Source organism: Copadichromis virginalis, linkage group LG3, assembly GCF_057382275.1.
Source record: "Copadichromis virginalis isolate Kocher_CV1m ecotype Utaka linkage group LG3, C_Virginalis_male_GT1.1, whole genome shotgun sequence".
NCBI lineage: Eukaryota > Metazoa > Chordata > Actinopteri > Cichliformes > Cichlidae > Copadichromis > Copadichromis virginalis.
This window is the reverse complement of record NC_140620.1, coordinates 12,990,845-13,018,746: the sequence shown is the minus strand read 5'-3', so window position 1 is coordinate 13,018,746 and position 27,902 is coordinate 12,990,845. Positions and strand designations below refer to the sequence as shown.

At 45.9% G+C, this 27,902-nt stretch overlaps 1 protein-coding gene across 3 annotated transcripts; it reads left to right on the top strand.

Moving 5' to 3' along the window:
• Window positions 1-435: 435 nt before the first annotated feature.
• On the top strand, window positions 436-26,352 carry nfxl1 (nuclear transcription factor, X-box binding-like 1). 3 transcript variants are annotated; one of them, XM_085444983.1, is made up of 25 exons: window positions 436-476; window positions 1,620-1,797; window positions 1,877-2,068; window positions 2,273-2,382; window positions 3,030-3,160; window positions 3,561-3,605; window positions 5,500-5,633; window positions 5,845-5,930; window positions 6,006-6,081; window positions 6,206-6,303; window positions 6,535-6,649; window positions 6,732-6,856; window positions 6,966-7,088; window positions 9,385-9,475; window positions 13,412-13,532; window positions 13,900-14,056; window positions 14,734-14,825; window positions 17,921-17,942; window positions 18,440-18,559; window positions 19,901-20,055; window positions 21,979-22,048; window positions 23,723-23,827; window positions 24,048-24,128; window positions 24,214-24,267; window positions 24,431-26,352. In XM_085444983.1, the coding sequence occupies exons 2-25, from the start codon at window positions 1,638-1,640 to the stop codon at window positions 24,626-24,628; spliced, it is 2,661 nt and encodes an 886-aa protein (XP_085301109.1). In that variant the 5' UTR covers window positions 436-476; window positions 1,620-1,637; the 3' UTR covers window positions 24,629-26,352. The 3 variants fall into 3 exon arrangements, with proteins under 3 accessions (XP_085301109.1, XP_085301126.1, XP_085301118.1); XM_085444992.1 differs by lacking the exon at window positions 436-476 and adding an exon at window positions 731-824; XM_085445000.1 differs by lacking the exons at window positions 21,979-22,048; window positions 24,048-24,128; window positions 24,214-24,267; window positions 24,431-26,352 and having other exon boundaries at window positions 23,723-23,785.
• The last annotated feature ends 1,550 nt before the right edge of the window (window positions 26,353-27,902 follow it).

Sequence of the window (27,902 nt, the reverse complement as noted above, 5' to 3'; positions counted from 1 at the left end):
TTATAAGAAAATCAGAATGGCTTGTTTCATTTCCAGTGCATTCTCATTATTATTATTATTGTTGATTAAAAGTACATAGAAATGTTGATGAGCTCAGATGGAAACTAATGTAGGTAAATGTGCTGTAGGAAATGTTAATACTACCGCGGAGCACGGGATCGATAAAGTTTGATTTGTTGATCACATTTTTGTATTATTGATCTAAGACCCTAGCCCTAAATGAGCTTTTTATATTGTTAATAAATTAACAACCAAAAAGCAAAAAGTTACTAAAGTTGCAGCTGCGCAGTGACACGTATGTGTGTGCGTTTGCGTACACGTGTGCGTGTGTGTGAGGTTGTGGGATATGTAGTTTTACTCCTGGATAAATCGCTAAACAGACGACGTTTGGTTGTGAGAACTACAAGAACCGGCATGCACCGCGTTGCACTACGCATGACAATCAGGCACCTGGCTCCACTGTGCTGAGTGTTGAGGTGTGTTTAGCTCATAACTGCTCATTAAATGAGGTTTTCTGATTGTCTTTGGAGTTAAATATTAACATTCCGGAAGCTTGTGTGGATAATTAGAGTTTGGTGAATGTTGTTTACCGGAAGTGACGCTTGTTTCCGCCTGGTTTTTCTTGGAGTTTGAATGGCAGTTGGGTTGCTGCAGCTAGCCGGCTAGCAGCACTTTTGAAGTGAATTTGGCCTTTAACGTGAGCATGCGCGGTGTAAACGTGTTGCGGTGTACGTGCTCAGGTGCAGCGGTCAGGTGCACGGGCGGAGAGAGACACAGTCCGGCTTCGTGTCGCTGTGACTCAGCGGGACAGCTGGGGTAGTCAGGTAACCGCTAAAGACCCAGCCAGGTGTCAGGTAAAGCTGTCAGGCAGCTGTGAGCACCTGAGGAGGGCAAGCTGAGGCTGCGCAGAGCCTCCGGTGAGGCTGAGGCAGCTCTGAATCACGTATAAAACCCCTCTGCTGCGTGGAAACGTGCCCTAATGCGCAAACCAGGGTCCAGCCAAAAATCTGCTAATTCACCTCTGCAGCATTAAATCCACTAACAAAGGCACGCTGCTGCTGCAGAGACAGATAAACATGAATGAGTGGCAACATCTGCAGACGTCGGGCTCAAAGCTGAACACTTAAAGTTCCTGAGAGAGGCGATACCTGGTTAAATGCATGCAAGGCCAAAAGTACTGTAATAGTTGAAAATTGTACATATATCAATGCTCTCATTCTATGTCTACACCAGAGACCTCTCAGAACTTCTGTTTTTACTGCTGCAGTGTTTTCATTGGATTTTCTACTCGTTTTCTAAGCTTGTTGATGTATCCTTGATAAAATGCAGTATTGGAGTATTGGTGTGTGTTTGATGGTACAGAGGAAACTCTTGTGCTGCTGCATCCATACAAAGTCAGGCAGATCAGTGAAAAGTTCTCACCTCAGCCCCAGCTCATTGTTTGTGTCCAAAAAATAACTTTTGAGGATTTGATGAAGCCATCCAGTATTTGCACCCTCAGAGTAAATCCTGGTGGAGGCTGAGTTGTAGTACTGAGAAAATCTCAGGTGCATTGTGGGTAAACTGATAAACTGTGAATCCTTCTTTCAATCATTTCTCACATATGTTGCTCTCTGCAGAGGCAAGCGGCAGTTGCCATGGAGCCCGCCTGGCGACAGCAGGGCCGCGGGCGTGGCCGGAGTCAGGAGGCTCAGGTTGAAAGGTCGCGACCCCTGCAGAGGGAGAGAGAGAGGCCAGGCACTGCTACGGGAAGAGGAGTCAGGACGAAGACGGGCTCTGCGCCTGAACCTCCGCATGGTGATGAAACACTCCATGAACCACCCCTGTCGGCTGTGTGGCTGGTGTGAGTTTATTAATTCTTCCCTGTGGTCCTCAGGTTTGGCTGTCCAATCCAAGTTTGAGGAGATCAGGAAATCCAACCAGGCTGCTGCTCAGCGATTGGTCGAGAGCCACTTCAGCTCCTCCTCCTCTGATGAAGACGACAACAGCATCGATGATGGAGACCACAAGGAAGGAAAGAGAGGGAAGATCCTGGCATCCGCCTTCACCACCTACACCGACCAGACAGGTGAGCAGCCAGGCATTGCCGTGGCAACACCACTGTGAAGATCAACTGGTTAAATTGATTTTTTTACCAGTGTTTTTACCGGGTGTGCAGATGTTTGAAGACAGTAAGGTGAGCCTGATATGAAGCTGCGCAGATGTTGTGGTATTCCCGCTCACTCCCTGTGTGTGTGTGTGTGTGTGTGTGTGTGTGTGTGTGTGTGTGTAGGCGGGGATGCCACTGGCCTGCAGAGGACCGGTCAGTACGTCAGCGACCTGTTTCAGTCCGGAGCGCTCACCTGTCTGATCTGCATCGCCTCGGTGAAGAGGACACAGGCGGTGAGACACGTGCACTTTGATCTCCTGCTGTGTGTTGATTCAGCTTCACTGATCTGACGTCACCTCTCTGGTTTCTGAAGAACATTTAACGACAGCTTGAGGCAGATTTTCTCCTTTTGTCACATTCATAGAAGCAGATCTCACAGAAAGTCAGAAGCATTGTAATCATGTGGTTCTCAGGTTTTTGTGCTTTTTAAAAAGAATTGTTCCATCTTGTCTTTTTCTCTTTAGTTTTTACTTCTTGATTGTATTTATGTAAAAGGTTTAAGTAAGTAGTTGGAAAAAGTAAATATCTTTGAGAGGTGTCTGGGGTCATTTTGGTCACTTCAAGATGTTTCTTTGATAATTTCTCAGACATCCTCTGTGTAAAAGTTAGTGAACTATTTTTGACCCTGGAGACTGTTTGCTTTCATCACTTATTTCCTTCTCTAGTCAACCACTACTAGTAGATAATACTACATTACCCATGAGTCTCAGCTTGTAGTGACTTTTTCCAGTATTTCTACAAACCTGTGAATTTGTGTGATTGGCTGGTTGTAATGTGATGTGCTCTTTACACAGTTTGTTTTAAAGTCTTATAAATATTAAAAGGCCCAGAGAGGGAGACCACTTTAGACTGAACTCTGATATCTGGTGTGTGCGTCCAGGTGTGGAGCTGCTCCAGCTGTTTCTCCCTCTTCCACCTGCCCTGTATCCAGAAGTGGGCCAAAGACTCGGTCTTCCTCGTCTCCTCAGTCACCGATGAAGACTTTGGTCAGAAGCAGCACCCGTGGCCCTGGTGAGGAACAAAAGCCCTTCCACTACCACTATAGCCCAACGTGATAAATCCATAAACATGGGCGAGGGTTAAATATTATTTGGCATGAGGGTGAATCTTCAGTACAATTACATCATTTTAAATGGAACTAATTACTGATAAGCTGGTAAAATCACACTGATAAAGCTGTCTAACCAGAGAAAAGTTCTGTGTTACATTTGTGTTTAAAATTGATTGTTGGAAATAGTTGGGTTTTTTTGGTTTTCCTCTTTGTGGTTTCTGTTTACTAGCTAAACTTGTCTGTATAATGGACTCGTGTTTTCTAATGTTTCATTTGTTAGTTAATAAAAAATCTCACTTTGAGATTGGGCGGTTGTAAGGAAATAATCATCAGTTAATGCGTCTGATTGTCTCCCCTCAGTCCAAAGTGCCGTGCAGAGTATCCACCCAGTGCCACCCCCAACAGGTACGTTTGATTTCTTTATCCTGTGTGCCCAGTTTTATCGACCCGCCCTTTAGAGTTACCACAGGCCACGCTCAGTGCTAAATCCACTCTGCAAATTCACTTTAACAGTAACATAATCAAGTAGCATTAAAAACAAACATTAAGCGATAATGTGGTCAGATAATTGCATTAAAACAGCACAAACACAGTGCAAAGGTTCAAATCATGGGCTCCAGTTACCTAACAGCTATAGCTGCCTGTGTCATTAAAAGAAAACACACCAATAATAATGCAAACTTTAAGCCTTAATACAATTTAAAGAGGTGAGTTTTTTAAAAAGTAGAGGACCAATAATAGAGCCCTGTGGAACTCCACGAACACTCTGTGAAGCTTCTGCAGGTTGTTTCGGCTGTACAGCTGTTATAAAGGGGGTATGAACAGCTTTCCTGGCTGTAAAGTTGGATATTGTAACATGTCAGCCTGTGGAGAGTGAGTGCTTGAGTTCATGTTTCATCCCCACAGGCTGAAGCAAATATGGCTAAAGTACAGATATTTGATATTTTGACTCAAATGTGTTAAATATAAATGTGAAATGTTGTTTTATTGAAAGTATTAGTGAGAGCTTGCCCCACCGACTCCTAACAGGCTCCAAGAATATGAACACAGACTTTTAAATTCTTTGGTTTTAAGGTTTGACTCTTTCAAATATCTGACGTTCATTCAACACTTTGTCCCTGCTGGAGGTGTTACACGGTCGTTGAATCTATTAATGTCAAAATCCCTACAGAACCTTCATGCGATCATTGTGAGGTGATGCTGCTTAGTGTTCCTGTATCCTCAGTATCGGTTTGTCTTTCCACAGTCTTCTGTTTTATTCAGTTTTCAGTTCTTTCTGGAAACGATTTTATAACTTGTACTCTTTTTTTTTTTATTGATTTTTTTTATTTTATTGATATTTTTTGTTTCCTGTGTTTAATCAAAGTTTCAAAGTTCCGAGTTAAATCCATCTTGAAGCAGACAGAGAGCAGTAAGCTGTTTAACAGATTGTATGGCTGAACACTGAAGCACTGAAATACACTCTGTTCACTCAGGCCCATGTTAACATTTCCAGCTTTACAGCACAGATAAACATGTTGACATTCTGACACAAAGATGTTTTGGTTCACTTGTTTCAGTTTAAACTATATTAAGGCTGGAAGTTGTTGTTGTTGGGGGCATGGCCTCTTTGACTGACAGGTGGCTGCTGTTGTTCGTGCTGTTGGTGCCTTTTGGAGCTTTTTGTAATGTGTTGTTAATTATAACAACGGGCCATTTAGGAGTCTGAGCTCCAGTTGTGGGAGGTTATTTGGACGTGAGCTCTGACGAGTGAAGTGTCTGTAACTTGCCACCTGCTGCAGTATTTATCGCCCCATAGGTTGGAGAGAAAGAGCAAATGTGCATCACTTTGTTGTATCTCATGTGAACGCTGTCCAGCTTCACACAACGCAGCTGTGCTGCTGCTCTCCAGCAGGGGGAGCCACACTCCACACTTACTGTAGTTTCATGCTGTTTGTGCTTCAATCTCAGTATTTACTGTTAGAAATGCTTAATTTATATTACATATAGTTTTTTTGTAATTATTTGTCATGGATTCATTTTATTGTCTTTTGAATTTAGGTTTTCAGTTTAGTTTCAGTCACTTTAAAAGTTTAAGCATGTCTCACCTGTGTCTCTTTGTGTCTCTGCTGACTGGGTTCTTCCCAGCTGAGGATTTTCTGTCCTTAATCTTTTATCTCAGTAAATAATCACTAATCAGACTGTGGGAAGTTTTAAACACATCACATGGTACAGGTCGGTGTGTTGAAGGCGCTGAATTAAAAAAATAAATGTTGGCTGTAAACTTCAGAGTTTAAAAGCTTTTGTGTGGTGTGTTCAGGTACACGTGTTACTGTGGGAAGCTTCAGGATCCTCCAGCTGATCCGTGGCTGGTTCCTCACTCGTGCGGCTCCATCTGTCAGAAGGAGCTCAAACCTGCCTGTGGACACACCTGCCTGCTGCTCTGTCACCCCGGTAACCCCCCCCCCACACACACACACACACACACACACACACACACACACACACACAGAAAGGATAAATGGAGTTATCCTGGAAATCCTTAAAAACTGGGCCTTGTCCCCAGAGGACGAGCAGGTTTACAGTTTTGCATCCTCAGTAAACACATCACACAAACTGCTCTGAGCTGGGAGTGTGGAAATGTTCCTAAAGCTGTGTGTTTCAGGCCCCTGCCCTCCATGTCCAAAGATGGTGTCGGTGTCTTGTCTGTGTGGCAAAGCACAGCCCCTCCCCCGTCGCTGTAGCAACAAGGTGAGCCTCGCCGTCTGCAGGTTTACAGCGTGCTGTGGGTGTTGGTGACATGCTCACTGTGTGTTCTCTCTGCAGGCCTGGTCGTGTCAGCAGCCGTGTGGAAAGTTGTTGCTCTGCAAACAGCACAAGTGTTCACAGCCGTGTCACACAGGTACACACACAGTCTCTCACACACACACGGAGTCATGTGTGAAGCTTCACTGTGACTCAACACAGTCCCGAGTGAGCTGTCCAAAATGCCCGCCTGAAACCCCCCCCTCTCCTGTGTGTGTCAGAGTGCGCGCCCTGTCCCAGAGTCAGCGTTCAGAAGTGTGTGTGCGGCAGAGAGAAGGCAGAGAGGCCCTGCGCCAGCCCCCGCTGGACCTGCCAGCAGGTGTGTTTGCAGTGTGTCAGCAGCAGCGCACAGCTGGATTTGTGATTGTTTATTGCCAGAATCTGCAGATGTTCCAGACGAGATGTTCTGTGTGGTCTTTGCTCGCTGGGTCAGAAAGTGTAACATGAGTCATTAAAGCTGTGGAGACGGTGTGGTTCGTCTGATGTGTTTAGTTTTATTCTGAGAGCAGGAAGCCCCGCCTCCTCTCACTCACCTGTCTGTCTGTCGCAGGTGTGCGGCGCTCCGCTCTCCTGTGGGAACCACACCTGTGAGGAGGTGTGCTGCGATGGCGACTGTCCTCCATGTCCTCGCTCCATCAGCAGGACGTGTCCATGCGGAAAGACCAGTGAGTGCTCACGCAAACACGCACAGGTTTCCACTCCATGCTACTGTTTTCTAAGTGTGTGTGTGTGTGTGTGTGTGTGTAGAGTCGTCTCTGCCGTGTACAGAGGAAGTGCAGCCATGCGGCGACACGTGCGATCGCCGTCTGGCATGTTTGAAGCACACCTGTTCAATGAGGTGTCACCGAGGGAGCTGCGAAACCTGCAGACAGGTCTCTGACACACACACACTGATCACACACAGACACACACACACTGATCACACACACACTGATCACACACAGACACACACACGCTGAGCCCTGCTCTGTGTCTCTGCAGGAGGTGGAGAAGGAGTGCAGGTGTGGCCGATACAGGAAGCAGATGCCGTGTCATAAAGAATACCTGTGCGACTCCAAGTGTCCCAAAACCAGGAACTGTCAGAGACACCAGTGCAGGAGGAAGGTCAGTCCACGTTCTCATTAGAAACTATCAGTCTGCACGAACTCACACCTGGCTGCAGGAGATGCTTCACCTGTTTCGGCTCTCACTGGTTAGCATCACATTTGTGAAGTCTGGGCTTCTAGATTATTGAAAAAAAAAAAGATAATCAGGATTATTTTAGTCATTAATGTGGATGAAACAATTCAAATGAAGGCGAGCAGAGCGGCACAGTAACCAGCAGAGGGAGACAGAGAGCTGCAGCCACAGTACACACTGTTAGTAATCCTCCTGGTTCACCTACAGAAACCCTTCAGCAGGTTCCCACACACGACTGGATCGACTCCCAGGATAAAATAAAACTTTCTTTAAGGTTTGTGGTCCTGGATTTAATCCGTATGTGGGAAGCTGAGCCTTGGAGCTTTCATCTTGGCTCCAGATCAACTGAACTCAGCGAATTTGAGTTTTTATGAAGCAGTGAAACAGCACGGCTATAAAGAAAGCAGGTACACTTGATTTATACCACAAAACAAGCAGAGCTGCACAAAGAAATCATCACGTCACCAGTAAAACTCCTACACATGGCCTCTAGGGTACAAACTGTGAGTCTGCACAGGTGGGAATCAGAATAGTGAGGAAGCGATGCAGCAGGCAGGAACAGTTAGACCCAGAGGGGGGGGGGGGGGTGTGTGTGTGTGTGTGTGGATCGCCCACTCAGTGTGTAGTGTCTCAGATTTGTTCCACTCTGAGTGTGATCACATTAATGTTCCACCAAATCCTCTGATGGTTCCTGCAGTGAAACATCTGGAGCCTCTGGAGTTGTTATCTTCTCGGTGTTAAATAAATGATTTTCCATCAGCTGCGGGGAGGCTGGTTGCATAATGACACACATAAGACCCTTCATACCTCCGCCTTCCTCTTCTCTGGTGGATTAAAGGTCTCGGAGAGAGCGAAGGCGAGCTCAACGCAGGGTTGATGAAACGTCTGAGCAGTGACTGAAGGACCCACTCGCAGAGGGAACCCCACGCTTTCGTCCCGGTGTCTCGCTTTGATCGTGACGGCAACGATGTCTCGTTTTTGTGGCGTAAATGTCACCCTGATGGCATCGGATCAGTTTAATGTGATAGGAAAAGGTTGTCTGACGCCACGTCTGACATGTGACATGATGAGGTTTAATAATCCGCCCGCTGTCAGACCCGTGGGGCCAACCTGCTCAGATGTAAATGGGCGCTTTCAGTCATTTTAATGTTCGCTGTCTCATCCTGTGGCTCAGCCTGTTGTTTGGTACCAACAGCATTTAAATACTTAATGAAGCCCAAACAGCTGCAGATTTTCCCTTTTTATTCTGGCACTGTAAATGTTATTGCACCTGCTCTTTTATAAAACGGTCTCGTTAGCTTTCATTTTCCCATCAAACTCCTCGTTTTATCTCATAAATCTACTTCATCTGTTTGCTTCTCAGCAGTGAGCCCCGCTCTGAAAGCCCACAGTCGCTCTTTGTGTAGTTCAACAGCGTGTTCGTAGAAGTAAGAGATGTTTATGAAGCTGTGGAAGATGGTTAGCAGCAGCTGGTGTCTGCCACCTGAGACCCCTCTACTCCGTCTGACCCAGCAGAGCGTTTATAACGTCAGCGTGAAAATCTCTTTCTCAGTGGAGACGTGACATTTACAGGATTTTAAAGCTGGAAAAATGGATTGTGCCAAACTCTAGTCCAGCTACGTGGGAGTCCCAGTTACATCTGAACTCACCGAGGGAGTCAGAAACCTGCAGCTTCTTCAATGTGCAGAGCTCAAAACGGCCGGTTCTTAAAGTCCCGGCTCCCTGCAGAGGAGCGGCCGTGACGTTAACCTGATCAAATAAACACTGAGTCCACACGCTTCATGACTAACAGAGTGTAGACAGCAAGTACAAAGTAGTCGGCTGATTAATATAACTGTTATTAATCTGGAACATTTGGGGGCGGAGCTCATATGACCTTTGATACATTAAATCACAGGAAGTTCCATTTCCATAATAAAAGCTCCTTATCACCTGACGGAGGCTGCAGGGTGGCGGGGGCCGGCGCTTTCTCTCGTGAGATGACCTTTAGGGTGCAAAACCCAGACGAGCCTGCATCCGCCCTCCACCTCTGTTAGTCCTGTGTGAACAGAGTTACTCGTAGCTGTGTGAAATAACACGACGCGATGACGTCTGTTGCACATGTTTGATGATTTTGGCGCCAAACAGCAGAGCAGGACGAGCTGCGGTCGCCTGTATTAAAGAAGTAGAAGAAGAAGTGCCTCAGAGATAAACCTGTTTCCCACGATGCTTTGTGTTTCAGTGTTGCCCCGGTAACTGTCCCCCCTGCGACCAAAGCTGCGGCCGAACCCTGGGCTGTCGGAACCACAAGTGTCCCTCAGTCTGTCACCAAGGTAAGTAATCTGATTACATTTAGATTACGTGCAGAATCACAGCGGGATTCAAATCAGTTGGAATGAATGGATCAGTGATGATCATTCGTTTGGTAACAGGCTCAGGTTCATAGGTGATAACAGCTGCAGCTCCTTTCGTGTCCACCGGAGGCTCCAGCAGTCAGACTACCTGTGTTAAACGTCACAGCAGAAACAAACACGTTTAGGGGCCAGCAGTAAAGAAAGTTTGAGTCTCTGAGCAGACGTGGACGGACCTGAAACTTCTCAACACACACGTCACATCACATTCCTGTCTGTCAGATAGGCTGTGAAGTGTTGAAGGATTCACAGCTGGATGAAGGTGAGAGGTCAAACCGAGAAGTTCTGGCCTACTTAAGAGACTGTGTGTGTGTGTGTGTGTGTGTGTGTGTGTGTGTGTGCGCTGACATTTCTTCCAGCTGATAGCACAGGAGAAAACACACACACTCTCTCGAGTCCTTGATAAAGGGAATTAATGACGATCAGCAGGAAACAGGTCAACTTTCTCCCAAACATTCAGCTCTGTGTGTGTCTGTGTCTGAATAACACAGCTTCCTGCGTCTATTGTTCCCTGATTGGGCGATAACAGATAATTTATTCATCCATCCGCCTCTTGATTGGCTGAATAGATTAAAGTCAATTTATTGGTGTGATTGCGTGCTGATTGGCTGCTCTGACCTTTCAAGAGGGAGCAGGGAGAAGGTTGCAGCACTGCCAACGCATTGCCACACAGATAACAGCTGCCACTGGGGGGGTGGGTGGGTGGGTGGGTGGGTGTGTGTGTGTGTCCTCACTCGGTATATTTTGACCTGCAGAGGTGAACTTTGATATTGTGACTGGTGTAACTATGGAAACTATAAAACCACCCCACCCTGTGTTTACTTTTTAACATCACTTCAGTGGGAACGTTGTTTCCCACAGATGTGGATCCTGTTTGTGGTGTTAGGGGAGGACATGTTTTCTTCAGTCAGTGATTAAAGTTTGCAGAGATTTTAATTGCTGATTTCTTTGCAACAAGTAAATAACAGGCCGACATAATCGGCTGCCTCCTTGCTGGACTGCAGGACTCCACCACGCTGCCCTGGTTTCAGGATATTTCAGGACAGCCGGTTTTGTTCGGTGCTCTCGGGACCTTCATTTGGTAGGGGCACAGGTCATCAAGCAGTGACCTCTGACCTGCACTTGGGTAGTTTACGTCAAAGTCAAACCGGCTGGAATGCACCTCCGAGGTTCTTGGCTGCTAAAGGGTTGAGTGGTGCTCGTGGTTTGGGTGGAGTTGCAAGTTTAGATCTTCATGTGTGTCGAGATCTTGAAAAAGTCAAGAGAGGCGCAGAGGGGAAGTGAGGGGTTGGCGTCTGTTCCAGGCTGATGGTTTCTCTGGTTGACCTGCGTTTGTATCCATCAGCTGCACGTGCTGACAGCAGGATGTCTGGGCTCTCCCAGGAAGACACAGGTAACCAGATTCAGCTGGTTGGTTGAGTCTCTCATCCTGCAGAGGAACTCAGTCTCGGACTGCAGCTGGTTGTCTTTGTTCCACTCTGCGGCCTCTGATCGGCTCATGAACCTGTTCTAACCTCTTCACATCAGCCCGAGCAAACTTCGAGCTTCCAGTGCAGAACAAAACTAGCACCACCAGCTGCAGCCCAAGAGGATGTCCCCTTTAAGTTCAGCCTACATTACTTTGTCCATCGATGGCACTACAGATGTTCTCCTGCCCCACAGTCTAAAATAAGCAGAGCTCCTGGTTTGGACGTCTCTCCTTTAGAAGGAAAAGCATCTGCTGTTCAGGCTTTATCTGCACAAGCTGTGAGACACGAGTCTCCCACTCAGTCCTGTCTGTTGCCAAACATTCGGTGTGTTATTTTAATGGAAGTCTTCACAGCAGTGAGTGTCGACTGACGCCGTGCAGGCAGACCTGCCAACGTCTCACAGAGCAGCAGCAGTTTATCTGATTGCTGAACAGGAAAGACTCGTATTTGTCATGAATGTGTTTGTAGTAATATTACTAAACATTTTAGACAAAACCGGATGAGGGAATGCTTTCTGTAATCATCGAGTGGAAGAAGATACAGTGGGGCAAAAAAGTATTTAGTCAGCCACCGATTGTGCAAGTTCCCCCACCTAAAATGATGACAGAGGTCAGTAATTTGCACCAGAGGTACACGTCAACTGTGAGAGACAGAATGTGAAAAAAAAATCCATGAATTCACATGGTAGGATTTGTAAAGAATTTATTCGTAAATCAGGGTGGAAAATAAGTATTTGGTCAATAACAAAAATACAACTCAATACTTTGTAACATAACCTTTGTTGGCAATAACAGAGGTCAAACGTTTACTATAGGTCTTTACCAGGTTTGCACACACAGTAGCTGGTATTTTGGCCCATTCCTCCATGCAGATCTTCTCGAGAGCAGTGATGTTTTGGGCTGTCGCCGAGCAACACGGACTTTCAACTCCCGCCACAGATTTTCTATGGGGTTGAGGTCTGGAGACTGGCTAGGCCACTCCAGGACTTTCAAATGCTTCTTACGGAGCCACTCCTTTGTTGCCCGGGCGGTGTGTTTTGGATCATTGTCATGTTGGAAGACCCAGCCTCGTTTCATCTTCAAAGTTCTCACTGATGGAAGGAGGTTTTGGCTCAAAATCTCACGATACATGGCCCCATTCATTCTGTCCTTAACACGGATCAGTCGTCCTGTCCCCTTGGCAGAAAAACAGCCCCATAGCATGATGTTTCCACCCCCATGCTTCACAGTAGGTATGGTGTTCTTGGGATGCAACTCAGTATTCTTCTTCCTCCAAACACGACGAGTTGAGTTTATACCAAAAAGTTCTACTTTGGTTTCATCTGACCACATGACATTCTCCCAATCCTCTGCTGTATCATCCATGTGCTCTCTGGCAAACTTCAGACGGGCCTGGACATGCACTGGCTTCAGCAGCGGAACACGTCTGGCACTGCGGGATTTGATTCCCTGCCGTTGTAGTGTGTTACTGATGGTGACCTTTGTTACTTTGGTCCCAGCTCTCTGCAGGTCATTCACCAGGTCCCCCCGTGTGGTTCTGGGATCTTTGCTCACCGTTCTCATGATCATTTTGACCCCACGGGATGAGATCTTGCGTGGAGCCCCAGATCGAGGGAGATTATCAGTGGTCTTGTATGTCTTCCAATTTCCGATGATTGCTCCCACAGTTGATTTTTTCACACCAAGCTGCTTGCCTATTGTAGATTCACTCTTCCCAGTCTGGTGCAGGTCTACAATACTTTTCCTGGTGTCCTTCGAAAGCTCTTTGGTCTTGGCCATGGCGGAGTTTGGAGTCTGACTGTTTGAGGCTGTGGACAGGTGTCTTTTATACAGATGATGAGTTCAAACAGGTGCCATTCATACAGGTAACGAGTGGGGGACAGAAAAGCGTCTTACAGAAGACGTTACAGGTCTGTGAGAGCCAGAGATTTTCCTTGTTTGAGGTGACCAAATACTTATTTTCCACCCTGATTTACGAATAAATTCTTTACAAATCCTACCATGAGAATTCATGGATTTTTTTTCACATTCTGTCTCTCACAGTTGAAGTGTACCTCTGGTGCAAATTACTGACCTCTGTCATCATTTTAAGTGGGGGAACTTGCACAATCGGTGGCTGACTAAATACTTTTTTGCCCCACTGTATATATATCTACGAGCCCCGGCTCAGACACTTCACCTGCCGCCTACTGGTGACGGCCAGAGGAGCCGATGCCGCGATATGGCAGCCTCGCTTATATCTGTGTGGCTTACAGGTGGGCGGTCTGCTCAGCTCAGTGGAGGATTTTTAATAGGAGGATATGATAAACTCTGTTACTGATGATCACGTTCCCCCCGGTTTATCTGAAAATGAGTGAATTTGCCCTTTAATGTCACCCTCTCCGACTCAGGCAGCTGTTATCCGTGTCCAGAGTCGGTGGAGGTCCGGTGCACGTGCGGCTCGACGGTCCTTGTCGTCCCCTGTGGCCGCGAGAGGACTACCAAACCACCTCGTTGCAAGGAGGCCTGCAGGTAACCCCACACACACACACACACACACACACACACACACACACACACCTGTGCTTTAGATCCTGAGGGCAAACCTGCAGTGAGGAGGTTAAAAGCGCAGCACTCCTATGTTTTCCTGCAGTCTTAAATAACAGTTCTGCAGTTATGCAACGTCTCCTGAGAGCTTTGATTAAAATGTGCCTGAGAGCCACAGCGGGTTATGCTTTAACTGAGTTTTAATTGTTTTTACTCCCTTATTCGTCGTGCTCTGCTGTAACGAGGCCGATCGTTGACCCGTAATGAGCTGCTCCTGTTGGCTTTGGCTACGGGCAGAGAAGAAAAGCAGGAATCAGAAAGGTCTCACTAAAGTTTCATCTGCTGTCCTCAGGTGTCCTCCGTCCTGCCACCACCCGACCCGAGAGGCTCACCGCTGCCACCCCGGCACCTGCCCCCCCTGCAAGCAGCCCTGCCTGCTGCCGCTGCCCAGCTGCAGCCACACCTGCCCGCAGCCCTGCCACGACGTGGTGCTGGTCAAGTCCCAGCAGGTAAAGGACCACCTCAGGTCCTCTTGTTTCTCTGGGATCTGTGCTGATCCCAGGCTGTGTGATAAGAGAGGAAAATGATGCGCAGCCTGCTGACCTCCGACAAAACCACCAAACACTGAGGTGCAGGCAGCAGCTGTGGCTTCAGATGCTTTTACTCTGAAAGCGCTGAGACTATTTTATTTTCCAGATTCTTTGTGTTAAATAGAATCAATCACCAGAATCATTTCAGAGCTTTAAAAGTGAATAAAGTGAATTAAACGAATAAAAAACAACGACTGCTTTACTGGAAAGTAACTAAATACTTTATTACTTCCATTTCCTGTTTCTTATACAGTCAGATTTAGCAGGAAGTTTCACTTTGTGTGACACTGCACGTGTATCGTGGTTTAGATGGTTAGTATGAAATATAATTCATAAATCTGAGTGCGTCTTTAATAATCTGCAGATGTTCTCAGAGTTTTGGTGCTTAAAGCTGATGCTGAAGTACTTTTTATTCAGATCTGGATGCCGTGGACTCGAGCGCATACTTCTGTGTGTTTGCGAGCGCCGTTGTCAAACATCTTATCAACATCACGAGCTCCATAAAGCAGAAAATGTCCCGTTTCCTCTCAGAGAGAAAACACAGGACAAAGTGTTTGTGTTGCTCCACCAACAAGTTTTTTCTCCGTGTGGTTTAGGTTCACTTAGCTGGACCGTGGGAGCAGCCGTCTGAGCCCGCGTTTGTCAAGAAGGCTCTGCCCTGCCCGCCATGCCAAGTCCCCCTACCGACGTAAGACACACGCACGCACACGCACGCACACGCACGCACACACACGCACGCACACACACACACTTCTTGATCACAGCAGCAGGTAGACGTGAGCTCTAACACAGAGCAGTCTGCAGACACCTACAAAACAGGATTAGTGGTTGTTGAGTTAACACCTATCCTGCTCCAGTGTAGGTCGTACTTTAGATAAGAGGTTAACAGGTATGACATCAGCACCTACTGACCAATCAGATCTATGGAAAATAGCATCACCATTTCTGGAAGATCCCTGAGATTGTAGCTGGTCAGAGACGGTTAGGAGGAATCTTACCCTGGTTTTTTCTGTTCATCAGAGTGTTTGAAAACATCTTAATGTCGTACAAGTTTAAACTGGTTATGTTATCCTAAGCAGCATCACACAGACCTAGAGACCTGTCAGGCATCCATGACAACCAGCGGTCGCTCGAGGAAAGCGTATATTCCCGACGTCAATCTCCTTGTGAATGAAAGTTGGAATGACTGGTTGGTGGAGGTTGCTGGACTTTACTGGCCGGTGCTTCAGTCTGTTTAACGACAGCTCTTCATTCACGTTGCTCTATTTCACACATGCTAACTCTTTTAAATGGAGTTTGTAATTGACAACCAGCGTCATGTCACAGTAAAAGAGCCCCGATAACAGAAAGATGTCCTGGATGCGGTGAACCTGCTTCATAGTGCATGCTTCTCGCCAACATGTGAACCTGGTCTCAGAAAAGTGTTTTTCCTTTTAGGATTGAGCCGTACGTCCATGAAAGGCAAACATTTGCTGCAGAGCGGTGAAGAAAGCGCAGTCACATGTTTCTGATCAGCATCGCCAAAGAAGCAAACGTGGATCGGTTTACTTTTCAGAACGTTGAACATGTGCAGAACCAGAAAATCAAAGTGTTTCTGTGCCGGGGCGAGCGCACAGTGCTTCACATTTCCTTAAATTAGATTTCAATGAATATGTAAAACATGATGTAACGCGCCGGGCTCCCTGCAGACGCCGAACCACGCTTAACCGAGGAGCTGGAGGCCTTTTAAATAATGAAAGTGTTTTCATCATGTGGTGCCCAGAACCCCTAAACACACACAGAAATCACACCCACACACACACTGAGGTGCTTTGGTCCCGTCACGAATCATTAGACCTGAGATTAAAAAACACTCCGCCTGCCAGCTGCCTGCAGCTCAGTGACGCAGCCAACAACCAACATCAGCCATCTGTGTGGGTGTGTGAGAACCGCCGTATCCCCCCTACACACACACACACACACACACACACACACACGCACACACGATGTTGAGTCAAACTTCTGCTGGAGCCGGTCGTCCGCGGCTCTCCGTCGGCATGTCGAGGCAAAGCGAACACAAATGAACCGGGGGTCGCACAGAGTCACGTTTTCTAAAAATGTGCCAGAAAGTGATCGTGTGATGTGACCAAGCGGCCGTGAATGGTGGGAGTCGATTGAGTTGAAAGAAGCGAAGTGAAAAAGCTGTTTTCACCATCACACAGCGTTTACACGAACTGACTGAGGTGACGTGAGGTCGGCGCGTAATGAGCCAAAGTAAACGATCGTTTAAAAAAGTGATTGAAGTCGGTAAAAACAAAACAGACACATGTTTGAAATTAAGTAGAATAAATGGAGTTTTTCACAGTAGTGACAGGATGTGAGCTGCTAACCGGAATAAAGTTAATGAACGGAGCAGAAGCTGAGGCAGCTGGGAAATATACAAATAACAAGGATGCTCGCAAAAGAAAGGACGGAATAGATGAAGTTTGAAGTGAACGTAAAAGCATGAGCAGCTGGAAAGTGGGTGATTTTAAATTGATGGGTGATGATATGTTGTTTTACAGTGTGAAAAAAGTATCAGATAAACTAAGTGATGCTGTGGACCAACTGGAAAATATGGAAGTAAATGGGAAGAATGGGAGCGAAAGGACTTTATGTGAGAGAAGTGATGGACTGTGATGTAAAACTGACGAGGCAAGTGTAGATATGGAGGTGAATTAGATGCATGGAAGTCGATGGATAATGTGCAAAGATGTGATAAAAGTTCATTAAAATGTGGAAAGAACAGCATCGGAGCAACTCGGCAAACAAAGCAGCGTGTATCAACACTTTGTCTTCATCTGCGCCGACGGAAAAACAGGAAGCGTTAGATAATCAACCAACAGCCGAGCACATTTCAACCCAACCCCCCGTGATGTTCTGTAAACATTATAAAAGAAAATAAATGCAGTAAAGTCCATTCTGACTTCAGCGCACATTCAAATAAAACAATTCAGCCATTAAAATACTAATTGAACGAAGTCAAAATAAGATGACGTATATAAAAAGCCAAACTCAATTTAATTAAGTCAATGATTTTATTTATTTTTGTTTTCCTCCATCACGTCTCTCATCATCCCTCGACCTCCAGCTGCTCCAGCTTCTGACCTTTTCTAAGGTCAATGTCAATCTCTTCGTCCACTGGAAAATATGGAAATAAATCAGCTGAATGGAAGTGAATGGATGCCTGCAACGGGTGGATACGTTTAAGGTTAAAATAAAAAGCAAAGTTAAAGGAAAAAGCCCCAAACGGCTAAAAAATGTTTACGAGAAGTCTGGACTCACAAAAAGCAGAATACTGTGATCGTAAAACCATATCCAAGTTGTTTGTTTAAACAGATACACCTTTTCTTCTTCTTATTATTATTATTTTTTAAATCTAATGAAAAATATTCTAAATATTGTAGTGAATTTGGCACCAACACGTCGTCCCAACAAAAGAGAACAGCTGAGATGTTAGAGACGATCAGCTGCAGGGAGATGTTAGAGATGATCAGGTTGTTTTGCAGCAGGTCAGTGACATGAGTGGGTACGAGAAGAGCATCTTATAGAGGCAGAGCGTCACCGATCGGAGGAAATAAACTGCATCTACAAATTGTGGAAGAATTTCATAAAACTGCACAGACTTTGAGTATCTGATCGTCTGCAAACGAGCGAACGCTGAGTTTGAGTGGTTGCAGTAAACATTTGAAGCCTAACGAGGACACTCGTGTGAATAGTGAGTGGAGGTGAGCGGTGCAGTGAGTCTTTGTTTTTGTCTTTCAGGGCCTGTTTTGGAGAACACGAGGTAAGAGCCAGCCTGGTCACAGCCTCCATCTTCACTCTTCTTCTGTTTCTTTAAACTGTAGTGACGATGATGCGGCTTAACGCTTTCAGCACTTCTTCCTCTCTGGTCATCGACACTGGTTTCCAGCACGAAGGCTCCACGTATCTGTCTTTGTAGATTTATTACTTCCTCCCTGCACTCCTCTTTTTATCTGTGCTACTTTCCCACCGTCCTTCCCCTCCTTAATGTTTTCCTTTCCATCATGTTCCCTCGTTCCAAACGCCGTTTATTATTAGTTTGTCCTTCTGACCTCCTCTTCCTCATTCACTCCTTCCTCCTTCTATTCATCTGCTTTGTCCTTCTCTGTATCTCTCTCGCTCTTTTAAGTCTCTTGCGTTTCATCTCATTTAGTCGTTTGGTATTCAGCACACTCGTATACAGGCGCTCGTTCACCTCCAGACGAGGTCATCAGATCTAATGATGGAGGGTCTGTGCTGACCTCTGTTTGTGCTCGGCAGGTCAGCCCGGTGCCGTGTCATCGTCAGGGTCGTTTCTCCTGCAAGCGACCCTGCGGACGACCTCTGACCTGCGGCAACCACTCCTGCAGCAGAGAGTGTCATCTGGTTAACAGCAATCCAGTAAGGACCTTGTTTAGATGTCTGTCAATGAAATCTGATGAGATGATGAATGATGGCACCAACAGAATCCTTTGCACACATCTAAGAAAAGTCCTGCTGAAGGTGGAAACAACAAACACACCACTGAGCACCACTGGACTGTGAAGCAGGAAACTACTGACCCAGCGAGCGTTGGTGGAGCGCTGTAGTTGTATTTCAAATGACACTGGATACTGGTGACGAAAAAGCAGGGCCGTAAGCAGCTGGTTATACACAGCGACCCAAGAGTACGACCTCCCAACAGGAAATGTATTATAGTTTTGTTTTATGTGACAAACTACACGTTTATGATCACCTGACTGTGCGACGGGTGTAGCAGGTGAAGGAGTGCAGTTAAACAGGCCTTTACATTACAGTTAAAATCACTGAGTCTGGTATGAGCTGCTTGGAGCTGCAGCCTGACGGTGGTGATGTTTACAGTTAAATGTAAGTCCCACTGTCTGGGTTACCACTAACACATTCAAGGAATTGCAATCAAGTCCCCGATGAAGGTCAACAGGACTGAAATGTAATTTATTACAAGATTTAGTTACTCTGTTGTTAAAGTGTTAAACACTCATGTTGTACTTTACTGAGAACACGACCTGGACTACAGGATGTAATGCTGCTGCTGGCGGCACCTTGTAGCAATACATTCAATACATTCACACTTAGACTTCATCAGTAACAGTATCTTATTGGAAGAGGCTGAAAATCCCCTTGTTTTTGTTTGCACTAGTAAAGCTACAGTCACCAACAGAACATCATCCAGTATGATCACAAACATCCTGGAAATATTGTGTTTAATTTTGAGTCTCCACTAACAGCCACTATGACACTACCCATTGGATTCTGCCATCGCACAGAAACCTGGTAACTGGTGCTCTAATATTCAAATAAATCCTCAAATTTCACCAAAACTGGAGCTCAGACGTCTTGAACCACCTGTTGGTAAAGTTAAACACAGCAGCCATGTTATTGGTCAGATAAGTGCATTAAAAATGCTCCAATGCGCCGAGGTCACGTCCGGGGACTCCAAATAGCTGATGTCATCATCCACCTGTCAGTTACAGAAGCCAGGCCTTAATAATACAATCTGTAAGCCCAATTAAAATTTAAACAGGTAATTTATAGAGTACAGTTGTTAAATATGAGGCACCTTGTGCTTTTGCAAGCATGTATATATTTTAGTAATTAAAAGGTAGAGGATCGGTAACAGAGCCCTGTGGAACTCCGCGACCTGTGAGAAACTGTGAAGTGTTCTGGTGTTTGTTACTCACAGTAATCCTACTGGTTGCTTCACCTGATCTCATCTCTCTGCAGTGCGAGGTGTGTGAGGAGGGCTGCTCTAAGCCCCGCCCATCCGGCTGCCCTCACTCCTGCCCCCGCCCCTGTCACCCAGGCACCTGCCCCCCCTGCAGCCAGATGATCCGCCAGCGGTGCCACTGCAAGATCAGCCTGCTCTACGTGGAGTGCACGTCAGTACAAACACATGATTTATCATACCTGAATAAACAAAACCAGTCACTCACTACATGATGTAAACAAAGGCAGAGTGATGGCATGACTGGAAACATGAACGGCCTCGTTTGAAATGACAAAACAAAGCACGATAAAGTCACGACTGCTGTGTAAAGGTGGCAGACTCATCAGAAGCTTTTTCTTCTCTTAACTTCCTCTTTTTAAATCAAAGCGGAGCTTCTTGCTGCATAATTTGAAGCAGAAGGAACAAAAATGCTTTAACAGGATGGTCGATGTTAATGCGTTTAAAGAGAAGTAATATCAGTGTTTTATATGGAGAGGGAGCCAGCTGTCAGACTGCAATGATGAGTAAGAGCAAGTCTCGCGTCACCCATCGTTCTTTGTTTTGCTTAGAAAATGTGCGACAGTGATTTATTAAAACGTGGAGCTGGATCAGGGGAAGCGACAGGCCCTGTGTCGCGCTCAGACACCGTCCAGCTGCTGCAGATAGCTTTTTAGGTCTGCCACTTCTTCTTTTGTCCTCCACGTGTCCAGTTTCCTTCTTTAAGGACACACTGTGCAGCATGCTGAGATATGCCAAGCTTTCAGCTAATAGCACTTTGGGAATCACCTTGTTGGTACAAAAATCCCATTTGATGTCCGTAAAACTGTTTTATCTTTGGCATTTTTCATAGATTCAACTAAAGGAATGAGAGCGAGTGATGTGTGTTTGTTTTTTAGGGAACAAAGACGCCATTTAAATTTGGTTCTTTGTTAGGTTTTCTGTTATGTGCAGCCGCAGCACTGGAATGATTTACAGATCAGTGGTTTAACAAATAAGAAACATTTCTGGGAAGGAAAAACTGCCTTTAACAGGATGAAACCTCCAGCAGAGCCAGACTCAGGGAGGGGGGCATCTGTGAGAGGTGTGAGGACGAAGGCAAGCTGAGGGAGAGAGCCGGAGATTAATAGAAATGAATAATTCAATGGACAGAGGTGGCAAACACACAGTGAGGAAAGATGAAACACCCGGTGTACACCGAAGGTGCTCTAGTGCTACAGTTCTCTAAGCTCATTAAGATCAGATGTGGCCTGATTATTTAAGACCTTTCATTGCTTCTTTAAACCTGACAACAAAGTGTGGGGTGGTTTAAGACCTGCACAGGACTGTAACTCTGTGGTCTGACTTATTCGTCAATAGGAGATTTATTTGAAGCACTCTTGCCTACCTTCATGTGTAAAATAATGTCTGTATGAGTGGAGGCGTGTTTGTTTACGAGGAAACTGAAGTCCTTTTTAAAGTCTGGCACATACTCAGACACTTGGCGACTAATCTGGAACTTCTCCCGAGTCTTCGGTGGCCCCGAGGGGCAAAACACAACAACAGAACAAGTGTGAAGTGGTTTTCTGTAGGGCCCAACTCACTTCCAGCTGTGGTTTCCAAACCGTGCCGTGAGGCAAGTCCAGGCTTGTTCCAGCTGGATGTTTTTAACTGTGACATCGAGCTTCACAAGACGTTCTGAACAGTCGGTTCAATTTCAAACTAATTCAGGCTGTGAAAAGAAGGCCCGGCGATGTGTGTGAGGCTGTTTTCTGTTGATATAAACACGTGTGTGGACAAGGTGTTTGAGACCCGCTGGCCTGCACATTAACACGTCTGAAACACGAAGGTCAAAGGTGAGTGCTGCTCAGGTGAGGCCTGGATCAGTGAAGCTGTGTCAGTGAGCAGGCTTTAAAGAGGGCAGCCTGAGAGCGTCGCTGCTCCAGGTGTGTGTCAGAGCCCGTCTGCAGGTACCGACGCTCAGCCAGTGTCACTGTGCAGCAGCATAAACACAGAGGCTCCTTATCTGCTGTGAGCTCCGGGTGATCAGCAGCTCATCACTAATAAAACGTGTGTGAACTAACAGTGTTACTGCTGACCGATCGATCGCTCTCTGCAGGAAGCTGACCGCAGCCGACGAGCAGACCAAGGAGGCCCTGAGCTCCTGCAACAACCAGTGTCCCAAAGAGGTATGAGCGCCGACCCCACTCCATCTGTGGTGTCCTCCCTAAGGGCCCCAGTGCATCATGGGACTAGTTTATCAGCCTTTGAGTGCCATTAAAGTGTGACTGCTCTGGAGGTCCCAGCTCTTTCCATTCTTGCTACGCTCCTTTCCTCTTTTCTTCTTCTTCCCGCCTCTTGTTTTTCTCCCTCCTCCTATCAATCGTCAATAATCGTCAGTGACACAGCAGAAGTAACACAACGCCGTCCGCTCAGCGCCATCGCTCTGATCGCTTTAGCCGTGTGGCGCCAGCTGAACACCAACAGTCTCGCTCTCGTGCTTTCCTTTCACCTGGGAGTGATTTAGTGTTTTCATTCTGCGACTTAAACACGCACAAGCACAGTTGAAGTAAAATGTTTGAGCAGTGCGGTGGTTCGTGTGCGTCCTTCTGTCAGAACACTGTTTTCATTCAGCTGTAACTTCAGCTCTGAAGAGCCAAGACACACACACACACACACACACACACACACACACACACGCACGCACACAGCAGGAATAACAAACATGGAGCGGCCGCAGCGCTGTGGTGTTTAGACTCTCTTCTTCTGCAGGTTTCAGCCTCTCAGTTCGATTTTCTCTCCGTTCAGTTGGCTGATCTGAAAAATGATTTATCCCAAAATGTTCCCGTGAAGTAAGAAACATAAAGTGTCTAAAGACCCTTCAGGTGTTTATTTCAGCGTGTCGATCGGTGTAACCCTGTGAAGTCCTGAAGCAGTGGATGTGTGTTTTCATAAATCATTACAGAAGAAAAAGAGAACTTTTCTTTTTTTCATATCGTACAGAAGTTAAAGCATGAGGATTTGAGTTTACCTCCACATCAGGTCTTCTAGGAACTCTATGAAGAGTGTTTCCTCTCTGTCTGTGTGTGTGTCTGTGTGTGTATGTGTGTGTGTGTGTGGGGGGGCATCTTTGAGCCTGTAAAGGCCAATAAGACTGCAGCATGCGAGATGAGCCTCCCTGAGGAATTATCATCCTCATTATTTTATTATCTAAGCTTCATCCTGTACAACTTTCATCACCTGATCTGAGCTCCTCCCTGTGCACTGCATTGCTACCAGCACATGTCAGACTGTTGGTCACTGTGTGGCTGCTGCTGCTGTCAGCATTACAAATGTCCAGGTGACACTTGAGCTATCTGGCACAGAGGTGGCGTCTGTGACGCTTTCATGAAAACAAACTCCAGCTGATGGTTCTTAAGCTTCAGTGTTTTCTGTGCTGCTAAGCATCAAAGACGTCAGACGCTGGCTTGGACTTCGCCGGGTTAAAAGAAATAAATTCAGAAGTCGGCTCGTCTCCTCTGGAGATGTTGAAACTCTTCACAATCATTTCAAAACAAAAAAGAAACCACAAAAAAACTTGTTTGAGTTTCAGCCTTTAGTTTATGTGACATTGCTGAGAGTCCGTTACAAGCTGCGGTCCAGCTGCTCGGAGCTAAAGACTGATGGTGGTGACGTTTCCTCCACCGTGAAAGGATCAAAGCGACCGTGGGGGCGGAGCCAGTGTTTCATTTCACTGTTCGACGGTTGCTTCATGTTTCTCTTGGACAGAGCTGAAGTTTGCTCTGCCTCGCTACAGCAGCAGCCACAATTAATCTGTGTGTGTGTGTGTGTGTGTGCGTGTGTGTGTGTGTGTGTGCGTGCAGCTGAGCTGTGGCCATCGCTGTAAGCAGGTGTGCCATCCAGGTGTGTGTGAGGAGACGTGTCAGCAGAAGGTGAAGCTCCGGTGTCCCTGCAAGAGAATCAAGAAGGTAAAACCAAAAGTAGCACTCCGCACTGTGGCCACTTTATTAGGAATACCTGTGCAGTGTAAGTGTTGATGATAATGTAACTGTGGACATCTGTCAGGATCAGAAGGGTTGAATCTCTACTAACCATTTCCACACTGCAGGACTCTGACATTAGCTGTGTGTGTGTGTGTGTGTGCGTGCGTGCGTGTGTGTGTGTGTGTGTGCGCGTGTGCGTGTGTAGGAGGTGCTGTGCTCGCTGTCGCCTCAGTTTGCTGTTGAGTGTGACGACATCTGCAGAGAACAGCAGAAGAAAGTCAGCCAGGTATAAACACACACCTGTACAGACTCTGAGTGGTTCACACCTGGACACACAAACACTGACACTCTGCGTGTGTTTGTGTGTTTAGCTGAAGGAGGCGGAGCAAAGAGCGGCTCAGGAGGAGGAGCAGAGGAAGCTTCAGGTGAGTTTCATGCTGTTCCACCTGCACCACCTTTTAGCTCTGGAGAAGGTTCAGACTTTCAAACGTTCATTTCAACATGTAAAGCTAATAACTGCGAGTGATTAATGACGGTGGATGTTGAATTGATGTGGTCGGAGTCGGTTCAAACTGTGTTATTGTGCAGGAGGAGCTGGAGGCGTTCGAGAAGCGGCAGCAGCGAGGAGGGCGGAGGAACAAGAAGCGGGGTAGAAGGGAAGAGGTGGACGACGAGCGCTCAAAGGCGGCAAGGTGGTGGAGGAGGTGTGCCGCCTTTGTCCTTGTCCCGCTGGGCGGCGCGCTGCTGTCTGCCGCCACCTACTACTACCTGCAGGAGTCGGCCTGAGCAGACGGCGGCGTGCAAGCTTCTGTTTCCTGCCGCCATTCAGACGCTCGCTGCGACTCTTCCCTTGCGAACCTTGTGTTAACCATAGCAGCAGTGGCTTTAGGTTAGGTTGGATGGTTAGAACTTTGAACACAGCGCTGCCTCATGTTTCAGAACAAAAGGAAGTTTCTCCTTTTTCATTCAGTGAAAAGTTTAATTGATTTTTAGTCTGAAAGCAGTGAAGAAAAACGTTAAAATAGCTGCTTTAAGTGTGACTCTGACTAAATTGTTGTGAGAGATGAGCTACGTGTGGTTTGTCACTCCATCACATAAAGTAAGACTTTGTGGCTCTGGAATAATCTGATGTGACACAGTGACCATGGTAACAGGCATGACTGACTCAGGCTGATCAAAACTTATGGGAACGTGATTTTCCCCTCTGCTACCAACCAAATATCTCAATTATGTGAAAAAAGGTCAAATTATTTGGCCTGATCCTGATCCAGTGGTTCCCAAACTAAGCAGCACTGCAGTTTAATAATGTCCCATGAGGTTCCAGTGAGCCAGTCCTTTGTTTATTTGTCTAACATTACAGAAATAAACATGTTTACAATCTGATATAAATATATTTTTGGGTTCTATAGCATAACACATGTACAGAAATGCAGTAACCAACAAGGTAATTGAGAGTATCAAAAACCTGAAACCTGTAAAAATAACCTTCAGTGGAAGAAGGGGGCGGGGCTAAACATTGTTTGTGGAGTTCCACATGGCTCTATCATAGGTCCTCTACTTTTTCTTCTGGTTTAAATTATATTCTTGTTTTTCAAAGTATGCTGTCTTTACCCCTTCATCACAACTGTAAGGTTGTTGGCTCTTATGATGTCTCACCTGTTTAAAGGGTTGACGTTTGCATTAGTGGGTCGTGGTCTCTGTGGGACCTCTAGGCTGTCTTTATGCTGTTGGAGCCTTTGGAGACTGGGTCTGTTTCGTGGTGGAGGTTTAACTGGGACAGAAATAAAGATTTGGGAACCACTGGGTTGGTCTAGTTTCATCATCAGTTTCATGCACACTGACATGGAGCAGTGTTAGATCAGGCAGGCCATGAAGTCAGCTCATGCCTCACTACACATCAGTGTGGGGCGATATTGAAACTGCATACGTTAGCTTCTGTGTCTAGAAGCTGCTTTGTGCCCACCTGCAGACCAGCTCCTGCTGTCCTGCTGGGTGTCTTCACTGATGTGTGTGCATGCCTGCACAGAAAGCATGCACACGTGAAAACTGAGGTTGTAGTAGAGAGACTGATGCTGCAACAACAACACAGCCTAATGATTCCTGTTTTCATCCTGGTAAACCTCTAATCAACCTTTAATATTCTCCATAATTGTTTTTTAATGTGTTTCAAGTTCAAAATGAAAATAAGAGATGAACATTTTGACGCTTAAGTTGTAGTAATTGATATCTTTGGTTCCCTTTTCCTCATTAATGTACCTTCATTATTCTCCCTAATGTGTAATCTTTGTTTGTGTAAGTTTAAAGTAGAAAATGAACAACAGGAAGTTTCTGACTGGAAAAATCTGAAATAAATCTAGAGTCATTTTTGTGAGGAATCCATCAGATACTGGAACTCAACTGTCTAATATTCATGCTGAAACGTTTCAATTGTTTTGATTTTGATTTAAAAATTTTCTTTCTTATTTTTCATTCTTTTGTCCTAAAGACTTAAAAAATAAATCGAAATGAAACAAAAACCCCTGTGTTCATTTTCCTAATTGAGCTTTTTTGTAACCTTCAGAATTCTGTTAGGCAGACCACGCCCACTCTTCAAACTAATGCTGAAGTATGAACGCCAGTTCTGCTGTTTCAAAAACATTCCCGTTATAAGGAAGTCAACAGGAAAATGCCTCTTGGCTACTCTGTTGTTCAAAGTCAGATCCACCGCTCGCTCATCACATACGGTGTGAAATCACAGGAAAAACAAACTAATGGGCTGCGTCACCGTGGTTACACCCATTTATGTTTGTATTACGCTTCTCAGAGTAATTAAAACCACCTTCAGCTGCAATATTAAAGCGATGCAAATGTTAAGATATCAAAAATTATGATCTCGTCACATCACAAATATGAGTCTTGAGTACAATAAGTACTGCTGTATATCTTCATCCTACAAGTTTTAGGATTATGACTTTTCAGCATCAAAATAAATGTAAATGTCTTCTGTACACACACTGTACATAAATGATGGACACTGTGATGTCACTCATTGGTTAATGAAGCCTCAAGCTGCCTTGGGAAGTTGGAGGTGGTGAGAGAGGGACGTCGTGAGGCCAACGATGCGTCGTGCAACGAGCACACTCTCTCTGAACTTCCTGTTTCACTTAGTTTGAGCTGAATACCACAACCGATAAACTTGTGAAATCATTCAGACTTAATCAGGTCACTGAGTAAAGGAGCAGCGTTCAATAAGCACAAGTCTTTCTGTTCTCCAATCAGAAGGTTTGATGCACTTGTGTGCTGGCTTCAGTTCAGAAACAAAAACTATGTCCATCACTTTACACCAACCACCTTCTTTTTTTTGGTTAATGTTCTGACTTCCTGTGAGCCCCTCCTTGCTCGTTTGTAATCCCCCTTGTGTGACCTTTAAAACAAAGTTTCAGGAAACGCCCCTCTCACTGAAGCTTGATCATGGTGAATGTTTACAGAAGGAGGCGCTCCATCCATGGTTAAAAGCATTTCTTCCCCATCTGAGTTTGCAACAGCTGGTGACAAAATCACCACACAACAGATTTATCTGCAACATTGTAGTTACATTATAGAAGATCGTAACTATGACTACGACCATCAAAGTCATCAAAAAAGAAACATTATTACAAGTTAGCATCATGAATACGTTACATGTATGTTGTAAAGGGTGCTGTCAGACTTTTTTTTAGCATTTAAAACATTAAGCGAGCACAGACAGCCTCTGTGGGGTTCCACTCCTCACTGGTGGGTCACAGCTCTGAAAGACTCCTGGAAACGCCCCTGCTGTTGAAACTGGGGCACCTCTTAATACTCTTAATGCACCTGTTTACCTCCATCCTATGATAGTAAACTCCACCCATCTCATACTCTCTATGCTGCTTCTGTTTGTCTCCAGGGCAGACCCATCTCCACCCACCCATCCACCCTCTCCCTGCCACTTCCCCAGGTGGATGCAGATGTAACCAGAGAGTTCAGAGTCTGATTTGTGTTTGTATTCCTGACAGAACTTTCGGAGGTGTCTCGCACCCGTTGCGGGTCCCCCCTGCTGAGG

Coding starts and splice junctions, on each gene's coding strand:
- nfxl1 (XM_085444983.1), top strand. CDS start 1,638: ATGGAGCCCGCCTGGCGACAGCAGGGCCGCGGGCGTGGCCGGAGTCAG. Junction 3,161..3,560: donor AAGCAGCACCCGTGGCCCTG/GTGAGGAACAAA, acceptor GTCTCCCCTCAG/TCCAAAGTGCCGTGCAGAGT. Junction 6,857..6,965: donor GCTGCGAAACCTGCAGACAG/GTCTCTGACACA, acceptor GTGTCTCTGCAG/GAGGTGGAGAAGGAGTGCAG.